The sequence below is a fragment of the Lissotriton helveticus genome, chromosome 2_1 (assembly GCF_964261635.1).
Source record: "Lissotriton helveticus chromosome 2_1, aLisHel1.1, whole genome shotgun sequence".
NCBI lineage: Eukaryota > Metazoa > Chordata > Amphibia > Caudata > Salamandridae > Lissotriton > Lissotriton helveticus.
The window spans coordinates 102717445-102738791 of NC_136059.1; the positions used below are offsets into that span (position 1 = coordinate 102717445).

The window sequence follows — 21347 nt, forward strand, 5'->3', positions numbered from 1 at the left end:
TAAATGTTAGTATCTGCAGATTATGCAGCAGATGATAGTTAAAGACACAGACGCTTAGCATGGCAGTAGACACAAAGAAAGGACAGTGGCTGGATACCGTTCTCCTGTCCTATTTTTGTGTCTGCTAACTTACTCGACGCATGCGCTTCGCAACGAGAGTAGGCGAGCGTGGCATTATGACGTTTGCCTGGTCTGGGGAAGTCTGCCGTGGCCACGCCCCGTTCTCCGGAGCTGCGCGTGCGCAGTGTCAGTGTGCTCTTGCTTGCTCGGGCAGTGCTGGTGTCTGCTGCCCTCTTCTGTTGACCCTCGGAGCCGGGCTCATGTGTCCGCCGCACCGGGGCAGGCATGGAGAAGACGGCCAACGTGCTGCTGCGGGTGCCCGGCCTGGCTCTGCTGGACCTGCTCTACCGCTGGGACGTGCAGAGCTTCCCGGGGTCCCTGCGAGGCCAGCAGCCGCCCCTGCTGCAGGCCAGGGCCGTCTGGGCGCTCTACTACCTGGGTGAGGCGCTGTCAGCGGGGGCGAGAGGGGTTATAACCCGGGGAGTGGAGGGCTGGCAGCACCCGTGAGACCTACCTGGGAAGAGACATAGTACCAGGTGTGACCTGCAGCACTGATGACACCTGCCTGGGAAGAGGAGCTATGCCTGGGGAGACTTGTAGCACTAGGGAGACCTGCCAGGGAAGAGGCACAGTGTTTGGGGGAACCTGCAGCACTGATGACACCTACCTGGGAAGAGGAGCTATGCCTAGGGGGACCCGCAGCACTAGGGAGACCTATCTGGGAATAGGAACCGTACCTAGGGGAACCTACAGCACTGATGACACCTACCTGGGAAGGGGCACAGTACCTAGGGGAACCTGCAGCACTGACACCTAACTGGGAAGGGGGACAGTGCCTGGGGGGACCTGCAGCTCTGATGACACCTACCTGGGAAGGGGCACAGTGCCTGGGGAGACCTGCAGCACTGATGACACCTACCTGGGAAGAGGAGCTATGCCTAGGGGGACCTGCAGCACTAGGGAGACCTACCCGGGAATAGGAACGGTATCTAGGGGAACCTACAGCACTGATGACACCTACCTGGGAAGGGGCACAGTACCTAGGGGAATCTGCAGCACTGACACCTACCTGGGAAGGGGGACAGTGCCTGGGGGGGGGACCTGCAGCTCTGATGACACCTACCTGGGAAGGGGCACAGTTCCTGGGGGACCTGCAGCTCTGATGACACCTACCTGGGAAGACGAGCTATGCCTAGGGGGACCCGCAGCACTAGGGAGACCTACCTGGGAATAGGAACCGTATCTAGGGGAACCTACAGCACTGATGACACCTACCTGGGAAGGGGCACAGTACCTAGGGGAACCTGCAGCACTGACACCTAACTGGGAAGGGGGACAGTGCCTGGGTGGACCTGCAGCTCTGATGACACCTACCTGGGAAGGGGCACAGTGCCTGGGGGGACCTGCAGCTCTGATGACACCTACCTGGGAAGAGACACTGTGCCTGGGGGGGACCTGTAGCACACGTGAGACCTGCATGGGAGAATGCATAGTGCCTGGGGAGACCTGTGGCAATGATGAGACCTACCAGGGTAGATTCACAGTACCTGGGTAGACTTCTAGCACCAGGGACACCCATCTGGGAAGAGGCACCGTGTTTGGGGAGACTTTTAGCTTCGGTGAAATCTACTAGAGAAGCGGCACAGTGCCCGGCGGACGTACACCACCAATGAGATATACCTGGAGAGACTTGGAGCACCAGTGAGATCTACCTGGGAAGGGTTATAGTTCCTAAGGTGACCCGTAGCCACAGTGAGACCTACCTGTGAAGAGGCAAAGTGCCTGGACAGAATTGTACCACTGATAAGATCTACATGGGAAGAGGCGTAGTACCGGGGGGACTTGTAGCACTGATGAGATTTACCTGGGAAGAGTCAGTGGCTGGGGACACCAGTAGCACCAGGAAGACCTATCTGGGAAGGGGCATACTAGCGGGGGAGACTTGTATCACTGATGAGATCTACCTGGGAAGAGGCACTGTGTCTGGGGGGAATTGCAGCACCAATGAGACCTACCTGTGAAGAGACATAGTGCCTGGGGAGACCTGTAGCATCTGGGAGATCTACATGGGAGGAGTGCATGGTAAGACTTGTAGCACCAGTTAGATCTACCTTGGGAAGGGGCATAGTCTTTAGGTAGACTTATCGAGCCAGTGAGACCTACCTGGGGATGTAAATGTAGTGCTTATATAGCGCACGTATCACCCCCGAAGGGGTCTCAAGGCGCTGTACACATCACGCTGTGGAACCCTTCCTGGCCTTTCCCTGTGAAGTGCCCACTCCTGGGCACCCCCAAGGTGAAGCCAGGCTTCCTAGCGCTGTTGGGGCCGTTGTGGAGATTAAGCAAGCTATTGCCCAGATTTGCAGAGTGGGACCAATGCTTAGAATAGGCACCGAGGCGAGAATTATCAGGTCCGAGGAAATTGAGCCCAAGACCCGCCGAGGCGGGAATTGAACCCTGGTCCAGGCCAGACCTCTGCATCAGGGTCTGCCGCTCTAACCATTGAGCCACACTCAATAGGACAAGGTGGAGGAAAACTGTTGCCCCTGAAGATGCGGAGTAACAGCTTATATCTGCAGAAAGGGATGAAGAGCATTTTCAATTGGGAGAGCAACAGCTGCTACTATAGAGAGGTTCTTTATGTAACCAATGAGAGGTATCTGCAAAGTGAGATGGGGAGTCCTCTTCAGAGGGGATGGGTTTGTGCTGCTTGGCGAGGGTGCTGTTTTTAAAAGAAAATGGGAACCTTGAAACTGGGGGAACTGTAATTTACTACATGGGGCGAGGTTGCTTTTTAGGCTTGGGTTTTGACTGAACAATGCAGCAACAACACATATCTATTGCTATCAATATATAGATTAGGTTTTGGGTCCATCTCTTTCACCTGTGCGGTTTTGTGTGGAAAGCCTTTTTCAGTCATTGGTTTGAACCAATTTGACATGCCCTAATGGAGTTTTCATTTCTCACCTAATGTTATTGGCAGTTTGAATGTATCCTTCCACCTCCACTCGCGTGATTGCATTGAATTTCATGAAGAAATACTTTACAACTACAACCCTCTACCCATTCCTGCTGGCTCCCTCCTCAGTCGAATTTTAATGTGCTGCATGCTTTCGCAAATTACACTTCGATCTAGTGACTTTGCTATTGCTTTTTTGCAATACCGAGAGAGATCATATGATGCAATGTAGAGTGGAATCTATGTGAAGGGCCCTCTTCTATGTGAGAAAGGGTACATCTGTATTGGTGAGGGGGAAGAACATTTACATGTGTGTGATGCTATCTTTAAAGTGTGAAAGGGCATCTATCAGGTAGACGTGGAATCTTTTACAAGCAAAAGGGAGAGAAACCTTTACCTTTGGAGAACTAGGGGGCATATTACCAAGAATAAGCGAAAATTATCGCTGAGCTTGGTTAGAGGCAATGATATTATCGCCGTGCTTCGCCTATTTTTATCGCTTAGAAACCTTGCAATTATCAAGGTTTATCTCCTAAGCGATAAAAATCGGCCGAAATGCATGAATATCGCTGTAAAGTCAGCGATATTCATGCATTACAGAGCTAATGCTCTTAGCCATGTTATCCACCTACCATTGGATAACATGGCTAAGAACTGCTCTGGGCAGGCGTTAGCTTTTGGAGATGATCGCGCTTAGCGCATTTATTTCCAAAAGTAGGTAATAGGAGATAGCGATGTTAGCGACTGTTTCCAGTCGCTAACATCTTGGCACACCCACTTTGCATGTCATTAGCGATAAATATCGCTGACATGCAAAGTGGGCCCCAAGATGATCGCTATCTCCTACTAGCTGCCGCTAACTGTCGTTAGCGACAGCTATGTAATAGGGCGATAAAATTATCGCCGCTTTAGCGGGAAAAAATCCCGCTAAAGCGGCGATAAGGCCCTTGGTAATATGCCCCAAGATTCTTCAATAAGCATGGCAGCATTTCCTGCCCTGCCGATGCAGAGTGCTTAACTTTTGTATACAAGCAGATGCAAAGACCCTGAACCTAAATACTGGATTTCTGCTGAAATATTAGCAAGCTATTCAGAAGAAAGTTTAAGGGTTTACTGCATAGAGTGATTTACTGTGCCCTGAAAATATACAAATACATTGACTGCTGATGACTCCATCTATTGACAAAATAGCAATTCCTAACCACCTCAAGTAAGGTCTTGTCCGTAATTATGTTGCACTATAATTTGCAGGCCTACTAAAGGTTTTACTACAGATGTTTGAATTCCCACTTCAAATATAAACAATATGGCGTTTTGCTTTGTGCACATTATTAAGTTGTTTTGAACCCTGCTGAAGTCTGTCTGCAGTAACCAATAGGTTGAAGAGGAATTGTGAAGGAAAATCGGTTGATGATAGAAATTGTTTTCTGGACGAAAACCTAATTTAAGTGGCACATCTGCAATGTTAGGCTTGGTTTTGTCCTATAGTATAAGTGTTTTGGTATTTTTAATCAAGAACAACACTGTATAGAAATGACACTGATATTGTAAGAGGGAATGCTCTTATGGCTGTAATTGGTCTTTGTAGGTTTAGTGGCACCTACAAAGGATACTCTGTTAGAGTTTTGTTTAAAGTTGTAAGTGGAAAGTAGCCCTGATTGCTTTATGTGGAATGTCCACACTGTAATTAAAGTTTGAGCTCAATTCTAAATGATTTGAAGGGAAGTGTGCTTGACGGCTTGCTCTGTATTGGAAGGGACATGTGTGGAACTGTGTCTGTTGCTTGAGCGCTACATTCAGTTGCTAGGACTAGAATTTGTATGCATACAGGTTATAATATTTAGTTTAATTATTTAAAGAATCAATTTAATGGACAGTCTGGGGCAATCACATGCTCCCTTCTTCTAATGATAAAGTGTAGAATAAAACTTATACTCATGTTTCAATATTTACAGAAGATAATAAAAACTGTATCACACTTGCCTCAAACTTGATTGATCTATTTTCTCTTTATTTAATTTCACAATACTAAGGTAAAATCCTCAGCAAAAAAACATTAGAGAAAGAGGATATTTGCACAATGATGTAAGATGAACTAAGTAGGAGTAACCAGTGTTTGGAAAGAACCACTCACTTTTTCAATACTTTGTAATAAATCAGTGAGCTGAGAAATGCATTGTCGCACTTCAGTGTGGTGCACACCGATTAGAGATATCTGGAGCTGAAGACTACTTGAACTCTGCGACCATTAAAAAACAAAAATAAAAAGGTGCTCTTTTGCAACAGAGTAAACTTATTTCCTAGCTTTTTAGGTCGAGCCTAGGCAACGCATGCGCTGTCTCTTCGGGACATGCTGTATCACTCTGTGGGCTTCCAGCCCGCCCCTAGCCTTTTTCTTCAACCCTTCAATTGCTCTTCTAAAATGCTTGCTTGCTATTAGTTATTACTTCCTCTTTGTCCCACCTTATTGTATTTTGTTTCATCCCACGTGGCCCCGCCCAGTGGGAAGTATGTTTGCTTCTGTGCTTGTTTCATTTTGGGGAGCTATTTTTTTCTGTGTCTGCACCCATCCCCCCCTCGCCACAAGTCAGTCCTTGGTTGTGTTTGTTAATCCATCTCAGCCGAAGGGCAGGACAGAGTTGGAAGTGTAGTTTTTGACTCCGTACATAGTGAGTATCAACTTGCACCTGTGTTATTATCGCAAGTGCTTCAGCCATTGGCTTTGCGCAACATGATTAAATGCCATACCGCATCGATTCTGCTACCAAAACGTTTAAAAGCCCAATAAATGCTTCAGAAATGTTCTCAACAGTCCTGCAATAGACAAAGGTACCCTGAAAAGAAAATATTTAGCAACCCGTGGAGTCACAGAGATCATTCTGGAAGCACAGCCTGTGTGCATTACGGGGGGAGGTGTAGCGGCTCTATAACGGGGCAGTTGACTGATACATACGCCGCCGGAGCTGCCGACCATGGAACTGGAATCTGGTTTAAGCCTCTGCGTCGGCTGAACATCATGTGATTCTGGGCAAATCACTTAATCTTCCCTTGCATTAAAAACACATGATGCTCCAATTCTTTCAGATCTAGTTCGCGCCACATACAACTGCAAACAAAATGCAGATATGGAGGCCTGTTCCCACTAGTTTCATCACCGACAGTTCCAAATAACATCCCCGGCTCCTTCCAGATTTGCTGTAGGCTGCTTAATCCTCAGGTCTGTTTTTGATCCTACATTATAATTACTCCCAATATTTGCTTCAGGAAGTTCACTTCTCACTGTCATCCGGACAACACGTTTTACTCATTGATGAAAGGCACATCACAAGCACTCAGTGCAGATGGTACAGCAACAGCATGTTTACATTTTGTTGTTGTAACTTGTCCGCTCCTCACTCACCTTTTTAAGAGTTCCGCTGATGGGTGCTTATCTCTCTCTTGGCCTACATCTGGTAGATGCTTAGTGCTGCGCAGGAGTAGTAAATCTGCGCTGGATGTATGTGTGTCTTAGAAGGGTGCAGTACAGGATAGAGTAGTATATGTTTGATAAGTGCATGTACTGAGTGTGTGTGTGTGTGTGTGTGTGTGTGTGTGTGTGTAAGCCTGCAGGGAATACAATACATGAGAGATGTAGAGCTATGCAGTGCATGTGCAATGAAAGTATGTGCTGTGTGTATATGTGCTTGTCTGGAGTACAATATTGTCCCAAGGGGGCCGGGGTAACAGGGTCTTCCGTTAAGATAGTCTGACTGACAGGGGGCTTAGGATTAAACAGAAACACCGGCTCCTTGAGTAAGGGTTTAAGTGAGGGTTTTATTGGGATATAACTCTTTCTTTGTAAGGTAGCTGCTCGGTCCCTGGAATGAGCTGCGGAATCAGAGGGAATGGTAGCTTGCTCCAGCGTGCTTTCTTCTTTCAGGGATGGTGACGGGTACTGGTGGGCTCCGGTATGGGGACGTCTCTCCCCCTGCTCTCCTCAGCTCCGGTGCAGGAAAGAAAGGAAAACCGGATCAGGTGACTGGTAGGACCACTATGCATTAGTCAGGGCCGGGGGTGAGGGGAACCAGTGATAGTGCTGCTTAAAGGTTCTATGTACAGTCCGTGAGGGAAGAGTGCACGTGAAGGGAAGGAAGGGGAAGCTTTACAGGGGGGGCTTTACAAATTTACACACGGGCTGGTTCTTCCGCCCCACCCAGCCCGCCACACGACTGTACCTCTTGAAGCCACGCTCCTCCCGTGGGAACGTGGCGGGGCGAAGCGCGGAAACGTTGGCCTCCTGGCTTCTGAACCCCCGTCTCTTCTTCCTCCTCCGTATCCTCAAGGTCTCGTCGTTCTCCTACTCCGTCTCCTGCTCCAGACTCCTCCTGGGAAACGCCGTCCGTCGCCTCTCTCCTACTTCCTCCTTTTGACGTTCCGACGCTGCTGAGGGGCGTGGTCTCTTCCTCGCTGTCCGGACAGTTAAAGGGGCTGCGTGTGGGGATATCAGCCGGCCAGCCTGATTCCGGGTCTTCTGTCCAAGTGCATTCTGGTAGCTGTTTGGACAAGGGGCAAGGTGAGAGGGGGGTGGCGGACCACCAGTCCGTTGTTGTAGTCGTGTCCTGTCCGCACACCCTGTCACATATATGAAGGGTGAAGTGTTGTGCAGCACGGACATGGCGATTGTACGTGGAGTACAATATGAAGGGTGAAATGTTGTGCAGCATGCACATGGTGAGTGTGTGTATTTGCAGATAGCACTCCCTGATACACTATAAAAAAGCTTCAGTACTGAACAATGCGCGAAGACTTAATGTGTGTATGTGTCTGTAGCAGGGACAATGCAAGGATGTAACAGTGCTGGTCTGTAAATGTGCAGTGAATGTTCACTGAGTGCAAGTGTTTCTGCAATGGTACATTACTTGGAGGACAGGGGATTGCATGACTTGGGGAGTACAGGATCCCCTTACCCACCCCCCCCCCCACACTCCCACAGAGGCCGATTTGTGTATTGCTATATTCCTGTGATCTGGGTGGGACACACACTGGAGGAATTGAGGGAGAGACTCCCTTTAAATTTGAGAAGACTGCTTTTTGATTCATTGGTAGATCATAAGGAAGACCCCTGAACACATCTCAGGAAGGAGATGGGTCTGACAAGGGAATTATAAAGCATAGGCTGGGAGCCTGGGATTAACATTTCGATGCAAATATCACTGTGGCTGACATCCAGGTATGAACTCTGGTCACTTCCATGAACTGTATTGCGGGTCAATAAGCATTAGGTCTTGCCTGCTGTGAATGAAATGCGTTCAAGGAGAAAGAAGAAAAAGAGACGTGCCCACTTTGAAATAAGAAGACCTCAACATAAAACTTCAAAGACTCTGACCCTAAATAAAATTTTGGTGTCCGGAAATGGGACTATAAGAAAGGGAGGTTGAGATGCCGTACTGTGTAAACTGCTACGCAGTCAGAAAGACTGCGTGAGGAGGGGAAGCTCTGGAAGATTTCTGCCTGTGATGCCACCTGGGGACAAAGGCCTGCTAGTCTCCCTGCTGGGTGAGAGGACATCATATAGGGAAACCAAGACCCACTGGCCTGGAGACTTGGGCACCAGCACTTGCCTGCTTGTCAAGACGAGTGCCCTGTGAGGAAGAGGAGAACATTGGATAGAGTAAGGCCAAGTGGAAAACCCTGCAGAGAGGATTTCCTGAGCGAGGTATGAGGGATCGGCTGTGCTGCGATTTTGTTATTACCTGTGTGCAGTGTACATTTGGTGACCCCCCATATGCCAGGAAAGGGCCGCCAGGGGCTGAGCCATGAGTCCGTGCGTACGAGACTTGCCATACCCGTACCGCCACGTTGCATTGACTTTGTATGCCAGAAAGGCCACTGGTAAAAGTTGCTACTAGGAGATCGCTGAAACTTTTAATCACAGTGGTAGAGCCGTTTTCACTTGAGGAGTCTGCGTCTGTTCTGTAAAGTACCACAGCAACCTTGTATGCCACGAGGGGCTGCCGGTACCAACTTTGCCAAGAAGTTTTGGGCAGTTGCCTGAGGAAAAGACTGAGGATGAGTTCGCTGGGTAGAGCCCGCACATTGAGAGAGCTGCTCCCGACTGACCTCTGAGGACTGCATCCTCACTGGGCTTTAGTCGGGGCCTGAAGGAAGGATTCCCCCACCCTTGCTTGGGCATTTCGACTTACTGGAAAATTCTGGTAGCTTGTGTCGCAAGGTCCTTTTATTTCCCGATTTCTCTGAGCAGGATGAGAAGTTGTGGGTGCTCGTGCTGAGTGCACTTGCTGCAATACTGAACGTTTCTGTGCTGCAGGAGCACATAAGACTTGAGCTGGGTCTGTTGGGCCCCGGGAACTAGCAGCTAATAGTGCTGCGGCACCATGCACGCTTTTGACTAATTTCTAAAGAGGCGAAGGGGAACTCTCGAGTATGGTCTAATAGTGAGCACTCCCTGGATGTGGCCACCAGTGAATGGGGAATAACCCTGAGCACTTTATAAGTGAGCGGGTGGGACATGGATTTACCTGACCACTACCAGAGCCCTGACCTCTAGGGGATTGTGTGGCTTGTGCATATTGATATTCCTTTGCGTGTGTAGGGTTAGAAATAAAATACAACTTTTTCTTATAAAAACATTGTGTGCACTCTGAGGTAATTGTAGTCGTGTTCACTCACCTGTACCTACACTCACCCCCTCTGTCCCTTGAGGGAGCCTTTGACTTCTCATCCTCGGTGATAGCTGTGAGTCAAATGCAGAAGGGGTACTTGGCCCATTTGCTCAGGATCATTAGTAGGTCAGGCTCGAGACAGGAGTAAACTTCCTCAACTACCACATTTGGGCCCAGTTGCCCTTGCATGCACCATGGCCACCTGAAATGGGTTCTGACTGATGCAACTTCTTAATGCTTTTTAGGTCTCGCCCTGGAATTAGCATCCAAAGGATGCTTCCAGGGTTGGAGACGTATAGTTAGCTGTCTCGAGGGAAGGACGGACGAGAAGGTGCACGAGCGCAGATTGCACCTCGTGGGCGCGCAAGGCGCCGTGCCCCTCTCCTGCCTCGGAAGCAAGCACCAACACGCATGCGCATACCCAGAGAGACACACACACACACACGAGCACCCATGCACGCACCCATACATACAGAGAACTCACCCTTGCCGTCGCATACACACACATGCGCGCACACACACTGCATACACACACGCTCCCCTCTTACCTCACCAGAGACACACACACGAGCGCACATACACACACGCACGCATACAGAGAACCCGCCGTCGCATACACACACACACTGCATACACACACACGCTCCCCCCCCTTACCTCACCTCACCTCACCAGGCTCTCTTCTTGTCCTGTTTTCATGTGGGCTCCTTCTGCCCGGCTCCCGATGGATGGGCGGGCGGGCGGGTGCCGGAGAAGCGACCAAGAACACTCTGCGCCTGCGCGGAAGTGCACGCGCCCGCCTGACGTCACTTGTTTTGCTTGTTCCTCCTGCCTTTATTAGCCCTGTTGTTCCTTGTGTGGTCTGGGCTTGCTTCGGGTTCTTTTTCCCCGTCTGCCGCCTCCTGACAGCGCTTGTGCTTGTTCTCTGGTCCTCCCAGAGCTGGATTCCCGGGCAGTGCGCGGGGAGCGCGGGGAGAGCGAAGGGAGCCCGGGCGGCACAGAACCAGACCGGATCGGGCCAGCACCGGGGTCAGATGCGCAGACACAGACCCCCAGAATAAGCCTGGTCCCTCAGACAAACAGACGGACATTCAACTCAGAAAGAGGGACACTGACTCTCAGAAAAACCTTGGCTCCTCAATCGGACATTTAAGATTTAACCCAGAGGGACACTGGCCCTTCAGACCCACAGACATTCACCCGGATAAACAGACAGACAGGTCCGGCCCCTCAGGCCGACAGACATTCACCCGGAGAGACAGCTCGACAGGTCCGGCCCCTCAGGCCGACAGACATTCACCCCTCCTCAGGCCGACAGACATTCACCCGGATAGACAGACAGGCCCCGGTCCCTCAGCACGACAGACACCCGGACACCCAGACAGCCAGCCTGACTGTCAGTGCTGAGACAGACCCGGCGCTGACGGACGTCTGATCTCACGGACAGACACCAGGGCACTGACAGACATCTGACTGAGCCCAGACTAACAGATCAACCAGTCCATATCAGCCAGGTAATCAAGGACACGCATTCACCTCCTAGCTGGACACACAGACTCAGAGCTATGGGCAGACACCCACCCCTGGGCAGGGCGCGAAACATCGAACCCGAGGTAGAGACGCACCCTCCAGACAGCCCCCCCCCCACACTCCCCCCAGTAATCAGGGTCACCGGAAGTATGCGGCAGGGAGGGAACAAGTTATGTGGCCTTGACTATGCGGCAATTATTTAGAGGCACATTTTGTGGCGCGTTTTGTGGCAGTATCGCTTCACAATTGTATCGTGTCTGTACTTGTTAACACAATCTGGGCAAAGGTGTCCCTCAGTGGGTCAGCTTCACACCCGCGTGCAGCAACCCCGGCCCGAGAGGAGAGCCCTTCATGTTTGCAGAGGGTCATCGGTGCGTGGCAATGCCAGGGGCAGCTTCTGTAGTAACTTCTGATCCTTTCCAGATACAAAGGAATGTTTGCTTTTGCTAAAATCTGCAAATTGTAGAGCAAGTGATAAATTATGTGGCAAGTGATAAATTATGTGTCATGAATTATGTGGCAAGTGATACATTATGTGGCAAGCGATGAATTATGTGGCAAGTGATACATTATGTGTCAAGCGATGAATTATGTGGCAAGTGATAAATTATTTTGCTAGTGATAAATTATGTGGCAAGTGATAAATTATGTGTCATGAATTATGTGGCAAGTGATACATTATGTGGCAAGCGATGAATTATGTGGCAAGTGATACATTATGTGGCAAGTGATAAATTATGTGTAATGAATTATGTGGCAAGTGATAAATTATGTGGCAAGCAATGAATTATGTGGCAAGTGATACATTATTTGGCAAGTGATGAATTATGTGGAGGGGAGGGGCTATAATCATGCAGAAGACGCCGCAGCTGCCAAATTGCATAATTACTGTATCTGTGCCTATAATTAACATAAATGCAACCCCCTATACGGGCAGGCGTTTCTGTACTCATCTTAAACTCCCTCACAAGCAGGCACACATATCCCTAACTTCAGATAGACAAGCTGCCGCCCCCCGTACAGACAGGCGTACATAAATAACTTCGGACAGACAGACATCCATCTCCCCTACTGGCAGACGTCCATAAACCTAGGCATGCCTTAACACCCCCCCCCCCTCACCCACCTCCCCCCCCCCCCCCTTCCGTAGGCATACTTATACTTCAGCTGGACAGACATTCCGTTTACTACGGGCATGCAAGCACATACTTCACGTCAGACAGACAGACATTCACTTCCAGACTGACATAAATCGACCCCCCCCCCCATATTAATGCATTAATCTTGAGTACAGCTCAGCTTTGCACCTCTCTGTGCTGTTAGTGAGAGGCATTGTCAGCATCCAATGGGATGGTTGTTTTCATTTACTGACCATGGAAGGATTGACGTCGGAGTTGGCCTTGCTAGGTAAAGATCACCGCAGCTGTCAGCAGCGAGTATGGAACTGCCTGAGCTGCCCTTCAGATATTCTGAGGTCCAACTGTAGACAGACATCCAGCCTCAGACAGGCAGGGCCTTAACCCATAGATAAACATACGACTAACAGGAGGAGGGGCTTAAAGCTCGAGACAGACATCGAAGCACTAGACAGAGCGTCATACCGCCACCCCCGACAGAGACATTCACCTCCTTACAGGCGCAGACGCGCGACTTCCACAGACCCAGTTGCCAGTTGCCTCCTTACAGACAGACCCTGCCAGCCTCCGGGCATTCACCCTCTGAGCGCCACCCCTCCCCCCACGTACAGACAGACATGTGCACACAGACACCCCACGGATGCACCCATGTCAGACGTGACTCTGAGGCCCCGTGAGTAACAGTAACACGTGCTGTCACACAGCACACGTCTACAGCCCGCGACAAGCACAGGCTCCAATGTCATTCACTGATCGCGAACACTGGCAGGATGGAGGGCACAGTAGGCCCCATGGAAGTGATCTGCAGCAAGGGGATTGACTTACTGAGCTACCTATGCAACCGGGGTCACTCCGGTAAAGGTACTCAGTAACCCATGAGCAGAGGGTCCGATGAGGAATTATTATATGTTTGTAGGTGGTATTTGTATAGCGCCAACCTAGCCAGTCAACAAGTGGGAAGGGTAACTGTACGTGGGGCCGAAGCGCACAGGAGTGACTAAGACCAGAGCCCAGCCGGGTGTGAGTAGAGTGGGCCTGGCCCGGGTGTACACCCCCGCGCGGCCTCGTGTGCGCGTGCCCGGCTGATGCGCGTCCGTCGGTCCCAAGGCGGGTTGATGTGACAAGTTCCTGACAGAGTGCGAGAAGTTAAGCGTCGCCTCTTCCTGGTCGAGCCTAGCGATGGGGTCCTGGGTTAGTCGTAGCCATAGCTAAAGTATGCGGCACAACAGAAGCCAGGTATGTGGCAATATACGCGATTAAAAGTAATTGATATGGAATGTTACACGGTGACTTGTGAAGTTTAAAGCCCCAGATGGCTCCATGTTTAGCCGCTTCACGGCCACGCCTCCTCTGATGAAATGCAATTTTTAGGTCTGGCTTTGAATCAGCTTTAAATGTTTCACTAGCCTTATGTAATCGAAAAATCATTAACGGCAGAGATGGGGGACTTTGGGGGTCACCTTTGGTCTGTTCTGCTGCTGTAATTAACCCTTTGCAGCCTGTGGGCGGCGGGTCAGCCCTCTTCAGCTGCAGTCTGTCCGACCGCAGGTGCACACCGGCCTAATCAGAAGTTACTTCAGTCCCAGGGCTGGGGCAACACTTTATTTGCCAATGCTTTTTAATTTCTGTTCTCTATTCTTTTTACTTGTAGCCATCCTTGTGTGTGTAAACAATTTCTTAAGATCAAAGCCAAAAGTACCTTTTCTTTGCGTCAGTAAGAATTTTCTGTGATACGCATTAAAGCAAACTACCCCATAAGTGCTTGCTAGAAAGCCCACGTGCCCTGATGTTTTATGTATATTCAACGGTAATTCTTTCAAATGTGAAGGTTTTATTCCTAGCACTCGGCTGCCACGTGTAGGCGCTTAAGTAGATACATGTTGTCTTTCCCCCCCTTTTTTGGGCATCGCTGGCAATGCATCCGAAGGATGCATCCAGCTGGAGACCAATAGCGATCACTTTGGGGGGAAGGACGGACCAGAGGGTGCACGAGCTTTTCATCCTGGATTCGGGTGCGCGAACGTCGCCTCCCTCCACGCGTGCGCACACAGCCAGCCACCACACGCGCGCTGCTTACTTTCACTTTACATCCCCCCACCAGTCATCGGATCTTTTTACACACGCATGCATGCATGCATACATATACACACACACACAGACACACGCGCACACACAGGCACAAACACACACACAGACACACTCGCGCGCGCGCACGCACATGTCCCCCCCCCCCCACTCCCACCCCACTCACCGAGTTCTTTTCCTGTGTCCCTCTCTCCTTCGGCAGGCAGCGGCAGGCAGCGGGTCATCCTTAGCAGCAGGCGGGGCTCTCCACGAGCACGGGAGCCCCGCTAGCTGACACGCAAATCTTCCGGCAATCTTCCGGCTGACGGGCACAGGAGCGCTTCGGCACAGGATCGCGGGGTAGGCGCCCGTCGGCTTCCTGTCTTTTTGCGGCCCTGCCCCCGTCCTAACACAGGTTGCCTGGCTTCCTGTACAAGCCGGGCTGCGGCGGTGAGTTTTTATTATACTTGTCTTCCTTTGTGTCTCAAGCTACCCATTGCACTTTTTAGTTTTGCCAAGCGCCCTGCATTCACTCTGCTCCTTATGCTCGGTTTTTATTTTGTTCTTCTAGTTGTCCTAATTTCCTTCCGCAGTTTTATAGTATTGGATATTTTGTTGTTCAAGAGTGGTGTGTATTTTCTGTATCTGTTTATTATTCAGTTACGAAGAGGAGGTGGCGCCATTTCGGAAACTTGTCAGTGGACAACCTCTAACATTTCTTATGTGGGTGGACATGTGGCCTCCAGAGCTGCACTCTGATCTCAATGCTGCTCCATTTTGCTGCTGCATAAGTCATAGGTGGGCTGCATCATTATATGTCAATATGCAACATATTTTATATGTCCCTTTTTATAAAAACAAAACGTAACTACTGCAAAAAAAAATAGCCAATGCCATTTACAATACTAAAAGCTCAAACTTTGCCTAATGCGAGACCTATTGCATTGCAAATGCTTGTTATAGCAGACATCCATCACAATTTACCCCCTTGGATCAACCCTAAATTCAGTTAGCCTTCTATTTATTAAAAACAGCTTGGTTTAGGTTGAATTTTTGGGAAATAGTTCTCACTACACCAGATGAAATTCCACGCAAAAGCTTTAGTTGTCTGCACCGTATCCCTGCACCCAGCGCAGGTTTGAAAAGAGAACGCTTGGTGTGTTAATGTGGGACCCAAGATCATTGGGGAGCTACATTAGGTCATTGGGTGCATTTTGCAGCACAATTTACCAGAAATAATCTGTAATGCCTTAGATCTTTCATAACTTGATTGGGGGCACTTGTATGATATTCAAATGCTCCTCGAGGTGATCAGTGCGCTGGGCCTTTCCCCCAGAGGGGGTTTGGCAGTGGGTGGATCAAGCCTGTGGCCCTCTTCTATGTATCCTGAAAATTCTGGGAAAATGGAGCGAAGGATGCATTTGATATGTCCTTTGTCCACAATAATTGATTTTATAAGTCAAAGGGGGTTTAAAAAGTCAAAGGTACTAAAGACAATTATTCCACTAGCTCAGGATATATCACAGTAGACCGAAACATTATTTTTCTGCAGGGGAAAGTTGTGCAATTGATTGGAAACGCTGCAGATACACATTTATGCCGCATCCGTAAAGCAGATACCAGTTTTAATTACTGTCCAAATGTATCATGTACATTGTTCCTGTGCAGTGCCAGCCATAATGTTTGTTATTAAAAATTATACCAGTTTTAATTACTGTCCAAATGTATAATGTACATTGTTCCTGTGCAGTCAAGTTATTAGCTCCTGAAAAGTTGCCAAGGCACCATTTGTTGCGTCTAAGCATTTCAAGATATTCATTGGGCATCTAATGAACAGTATGCTGCTCATTACTACAGCTGGCCAGGAGTGCTGCTCCGATTCACCAGAGTCTGCTTCATATCTTGGCTAGCCTCTTAGATTCCATGTTGCTATGCCAGTGTTTCTATTGCACGTGCATCCTCTGCACCCCCACTCACCCTTGAATGTATCTTGCCATACTGGTTTCTACATTTCCCTCGACAATTGCAACACAGTATCTTCATTTGCTGAAAGTACCTGGATTGCAGTGTCATTCTAATAGCAGGAGGTGGAATGTGGTTTTATTGGTTGTGGCCTTACTTACAGACATTACGTTATCCCCACGCACGTGCGCAGTTCATGTTTTTTTAAAGATCTTTCTTCTATTTCTCCTTGGATGCTTGGTCTGTTTGACTCTGGTCTTTCGTGTTACATTGGTGGAAGGTTTAGCTCTGAGCCACAGTGCCCAGTGCGCGCTGCTGCTCAGTACTTACCAGGGCAGTGTGGCGCCTGGGCTGTTGTACACAGCTTGGGAACAGCAGTGTCTTGGCAGTGGTGATGAGCAGGGGTTGGCATGTATGTGACTTTGCCCTAGTTTTCTCTATCTGTGACCATTGGATGAACCCACATAAGAGGTTGGTTCTTGGACGTCTACGTGGTCTTTCCAGTTGACTGCATACTCTGAATCATTGAAGAAGCAGGTTTTTCCTGTTACAGCTTGTTGTTTGCGAAGGGCTCTGCTGGCGTAAAGTGTGCCGGGCTGTGCAAACCTGCATGACTAACCCTGCAGGAAGCAGATTTGTAGCTTGCGGGCAGGTGAAAGGAAGGAGTCCAGTCTTCCGGAAAGAGTAGGCCACATGGGTGGTTTTGAAGTGAGCTGGGAAGAAATGTGACTTAAAGGTGAAAAGCGATCTCTCAGAACCCCACTGGAGGTAGAGGAGAGCAGCCATTCTTTTAAGAATTTCTGCGAGAGCAGAGCCTTATCACCCATTCAGGGTCCATATTACAGAAACCATGCCCCCCCCGCCCCTCTACCAAAGATCAGTAAATCTATTCCTGATCTATTTTCCTAATCAATCCAGGTGATTGGAACTTTGTTTTAGGACACCTGGGGCCGTATTACCGATGACTGCGCCAGCGCTAATTGTCGCTGTGCGCCAGGGTATGCACCCGACGGCATTACAGAGGACCGGTCTGTAATGCCATCATGATGTTGGCGCAGACTTTGAACTCTGTGTTTCTGTGCGCATATTGTATTGAGGCACATAATACTTTGGCGCACAGCGACAACTAGCGCTGGCGCAGTCATCGGTAATACATCCCCCGCAACGCAAGTGACAGACCCAGTGGGGCAAGTATGTGCCCTCTGCGCTTTAGCTAAGTACGCATCTCATGGTGGCCTCTGATCCACCACTGATCGCATGAAGGAAGTGGTCATGTCTTAAACTTCATAATGCATTACAATGCGGCTCGGTCAGCGCCCTTTTCGTGGCTTCCAACCACTCATTTCCTTAAAAAGATCAGTGTATTGGGCTTGAAATAAATGTACTTAAACTTGTAAGGACATTTCTTCAGCTGCTGTAGCCGAATGACCATGCAGCACGCATACTGAGCTCACATTCCTGGTTTTTCTGACCCCGCCCGCACCCAAAGGCGCATATCCGCTTTAGCTAGTTATCTCTCCAAATAACAAGCACACAGTCGACCTACATGCATGTTTTTAAAATGTGTATTTTGTGTGGTTTACATATCTCATACCAGGCTGTCGGAGAGCCCAATATTGGAACATAAAAACAAATCAGCTTTTCTGGGTCTGAAATGCTATAGCTAACCAAGAATATGAGACATGGAAGTAAACAAATATAAAAAGTAAAACCAAAACATACACTACATTTGTCAACAAAAAGCTATAAAATGGGGCAACACGTACGTCTGAAGATGGAGAGGGCAAAACGTAGGAAGAGCGGAAGCTGCGTCACACTGCGCACCTCAGTAGGTGACGTGAAAGTTATGCAGCTGAAACGTTGTATGTTATGTTATGTTAAGGGGAGTTTTATAAAAGCGCTCAGCTACTCGGGCGGAGTGTCCCGGCGCTAACACACCAAAAAGGCGGAAACCACGAGACCGTTGAGGTTATTGTCCAAACAGCTATGTTTTAAGTTCCTTCCTAAAGGAGAGAAGGCTATCCGACTTCCGAAGAGACAAAGGCAATTTGTTCCAATGTTGCGGTGCCAAAAAGTTTAAACGAGCGTCCCCCAATACGGGCTCGCTTGATTACGGGCAAAGTAGCCAGTGCTAACGAAGCAGAACGAAGAGATCTGGAAGGAAAGTAGAAGCCAATTCTTTTCCTTAGATAGAGCGCGCCGGTGCCATGAAGGGCTTTAAACGCCATGGTAAGGGTCTTAAAAAAGATGCGTTTGCGTACAGGCAGCCAGTGAAGTGTTCTAAGAAGAGCAGAAGATTTGGACCTGCGACTGAGGCCAAAGATCGCTCGTGCGGCCGAATTTTGAACCGTTTGAAGACGTGAAAGATGTTACTCTGGAAGGCCCAGGTATAACATGTTGGCATAGTCAAGCTGTGAGCCAATCAAGGCCTGAACCGTAATCCTCCTGTGGGCAAAAGATAGGAAGGGAAGAAATTTCCTCAGAGTTTTTAAAAGACCAAAACACTGCCCCACTAGACCCAGGATCTGAGATTTAAGAGTCAGCCCATTGCCCACTTTTACTCCCAGATTTTTTGCCAAAGACGTGGCAGCAGAGGGAGGGAATATATCCGCCAGCCACCATGACTTCCAGTGGGGGTCTGGGGGACAGCCAAAAAAGAGAACCTCTGATTTATCCAAGTTGCATTTTAAATGATTCAATTGGAACCAGGAAAAGACGGCCCCTAGACAGCCCTTGATGTTCTCGCCATTGAAGACCGCATTCTCTTCACACGTGAAAAGAAGCTGCTTGTCGTCGGCATACGATACAATCTGGGCTCCATAGGACTCAGCCAGTGCTACCAATGGGGACATATAGACGTTAAAAAGAGTGGGGCTTAGGATTGACCCCTGAGGAATTCCCACCTCCAGTGGAGGCACTGAGGCTGAGTAAGGAGGGGCCCAGATCGTTTGTTGGCGGTCAGATAAAAAAGACTCAAACCAACTGAAGGCCGTCCCCCTCAAACCAATCTCCTGGAGTCTTAAAAGAAGACGGTTGTGGGGGACGGTATCAAATGCCGCCAATAAGAGCAGCAGCACCAGCATCGCCTTTCCTCCGGAATCCAGGATCTCCTTAATGGATTCCGAGACCTCCAACAGCGCTGTTTCAGTGCTCATATTTGAGCGGAATCCTGACTGAGTATGATGGAGGATGTCGTGTGTCTCCAAAAAATTAGAAAGGGAGGAATGGACATATTTCTCCACGACCTTAGCAAAGGCCGGAAGAAGAGAAATAGGTCTGTAATTTGCATGGATAAGGGGGTCCAGATTAGGTTTTTTTAGGAGAGGGAGAATGAGAGCCTGTTTCCAGGAATGAGGAACGATGCCCGTAATGAGGGATTGATTAAGAACTGGGTTGATTATAGGGTTGATGACATGCGCAATTTTAGCGAGAAACTTAGCAGGACGGGGATCCATCGGTGAGCCCGACTTTGTAGAGACACTTAAAGCCTCAAATAATTAACCCAGAATTACATTTTTTTAAACTCTCTACATTAAAATGCTGTAAGTGTACAACATTTAGAATACATTGTACCTTTCTGCTCTCTTGCGGTTGTTGCTGACAGCTGCTGCTGTCTGAGCGGGTGTCCTTGTAGGCCCCAGTTTCGCATAATCAGTCAAGCCCTGCGTGAGATTCGCATCAGTGATTGTTATTTAATTAAAACAAATACTAATAATGTAGTTGCCCTTAGAGCAACACTAACTCATCAGTGATGCAAACACACAATTGATGCCCTTGCATAAGGTTCACTCTGTGATGTCTATGCAGCAGGCTGATGACTCTACCTTCATAAGTTAGTTTTTAGAACCTCTTCGTAAAGCTCTTGCCTAGAACATTATTCTGTATGTTTCTTGGTCTAGAGGTGTTCAATCTACAAGCAACCCTGAGTGTACCTGCCACACACACACACAGCAGTATTTTCATGCTTGGATTTAGGCGCAGCCCTCATAGCACGCCCTCTTTTTATCAGCTAATATCTTTCTTTCCAGCATTTCTAGACAGAGGAGGTGCTTCATGTTGGGCAGAAACCAAAAACTGTCAGTGGATAACTTCAGAACACATGAATGATTCAAGTATAAGAAACAACATTTTTCATGACTTCCCCTTCACTCCTGTGTAATGTTTAGCTCTTTGTTAAATTTTATTTCTTTTTCTTTGCATTGTACTCGGGGAGGTGTCGGATGGATCAGAGATTTGTAGTGATAATGAATACTAGGGGTGGATGGATCTCGCGTAATGGCGCAGTTACAGAAAAAATCAGCGAAATTTCAAAAAATTCTGCCAACGAGTGGAAAATATGCTGCACGTTCTGCAATTTAGCACGGGAAGCGCTGAAAATCCGCATGAATGGCACCAATCTCACTTGTAAGCGCGCATTGTTGATCCTCTTGTTCTTGCGAGGCGCAAATGGCAGAATTATTCAGCCACCCACTGATTGGTGGAATTTTGCTGGAATTTCAGGTTGCAAGTGTAACGAGTTATCGGAATTCCGCGAGCGGAATTTTAATTCTGCCCAGGTCTAATGGATTCCTGTCCTGGGTATGGAGTTTCCCATGCAGTACTTCACAAAACTTTAAATCTCACTATCTTTGTCTTGAACATTTATTTTTTTCTTATTCTTCAATTGTTCAGATGACATTCTGCGATGCATGAATGCTTTGTGTATGTATGTGTTCTATAGATTTCCACAATTTCTTAATGCGTCAAACTAGAATTTTAGAGGAAGGCGATCTTCACCCAGTCTCTGAACACACACTGAGATCCTTACAAAAATAAATGCCCATTTTTTTCATTCAGTAAAGAAATTGCTCCCCTCTCACTAATGCAGGGCAGAGATTTGCTGAGTTTCCCATGACTAGCAAAACCCGCAGCACTCTTGCAGTCCTTAATTCAGGGATTGTACCCTAGAATCCATATCTGAGCAGACCCACTGGT

General features: G+C 48.6%; 1 protein-coding gene across 1 annotated transcript in view; it reads left to right on the plus strand.

Moving 5' to 3' along the window:
• Positions 1-238: 238 nt before the first annotated feature.
• Positions 239-21347, plus strand: part of LOC144817762 (RING finger protein 145-like) — a 69004-nt gene continuing 47895 nt past the window's right edge. The window contains exon 1 of the mRNA XM_078674553.1: positions 239-499. Coding sequence (XP_078530679.1) covers positions 346-499 — 154 coding nt within the window. The 5' untranslated portion in view covers positions 239-345. The remainder of the gene's footprint in view (positions 500-21347) is intronic.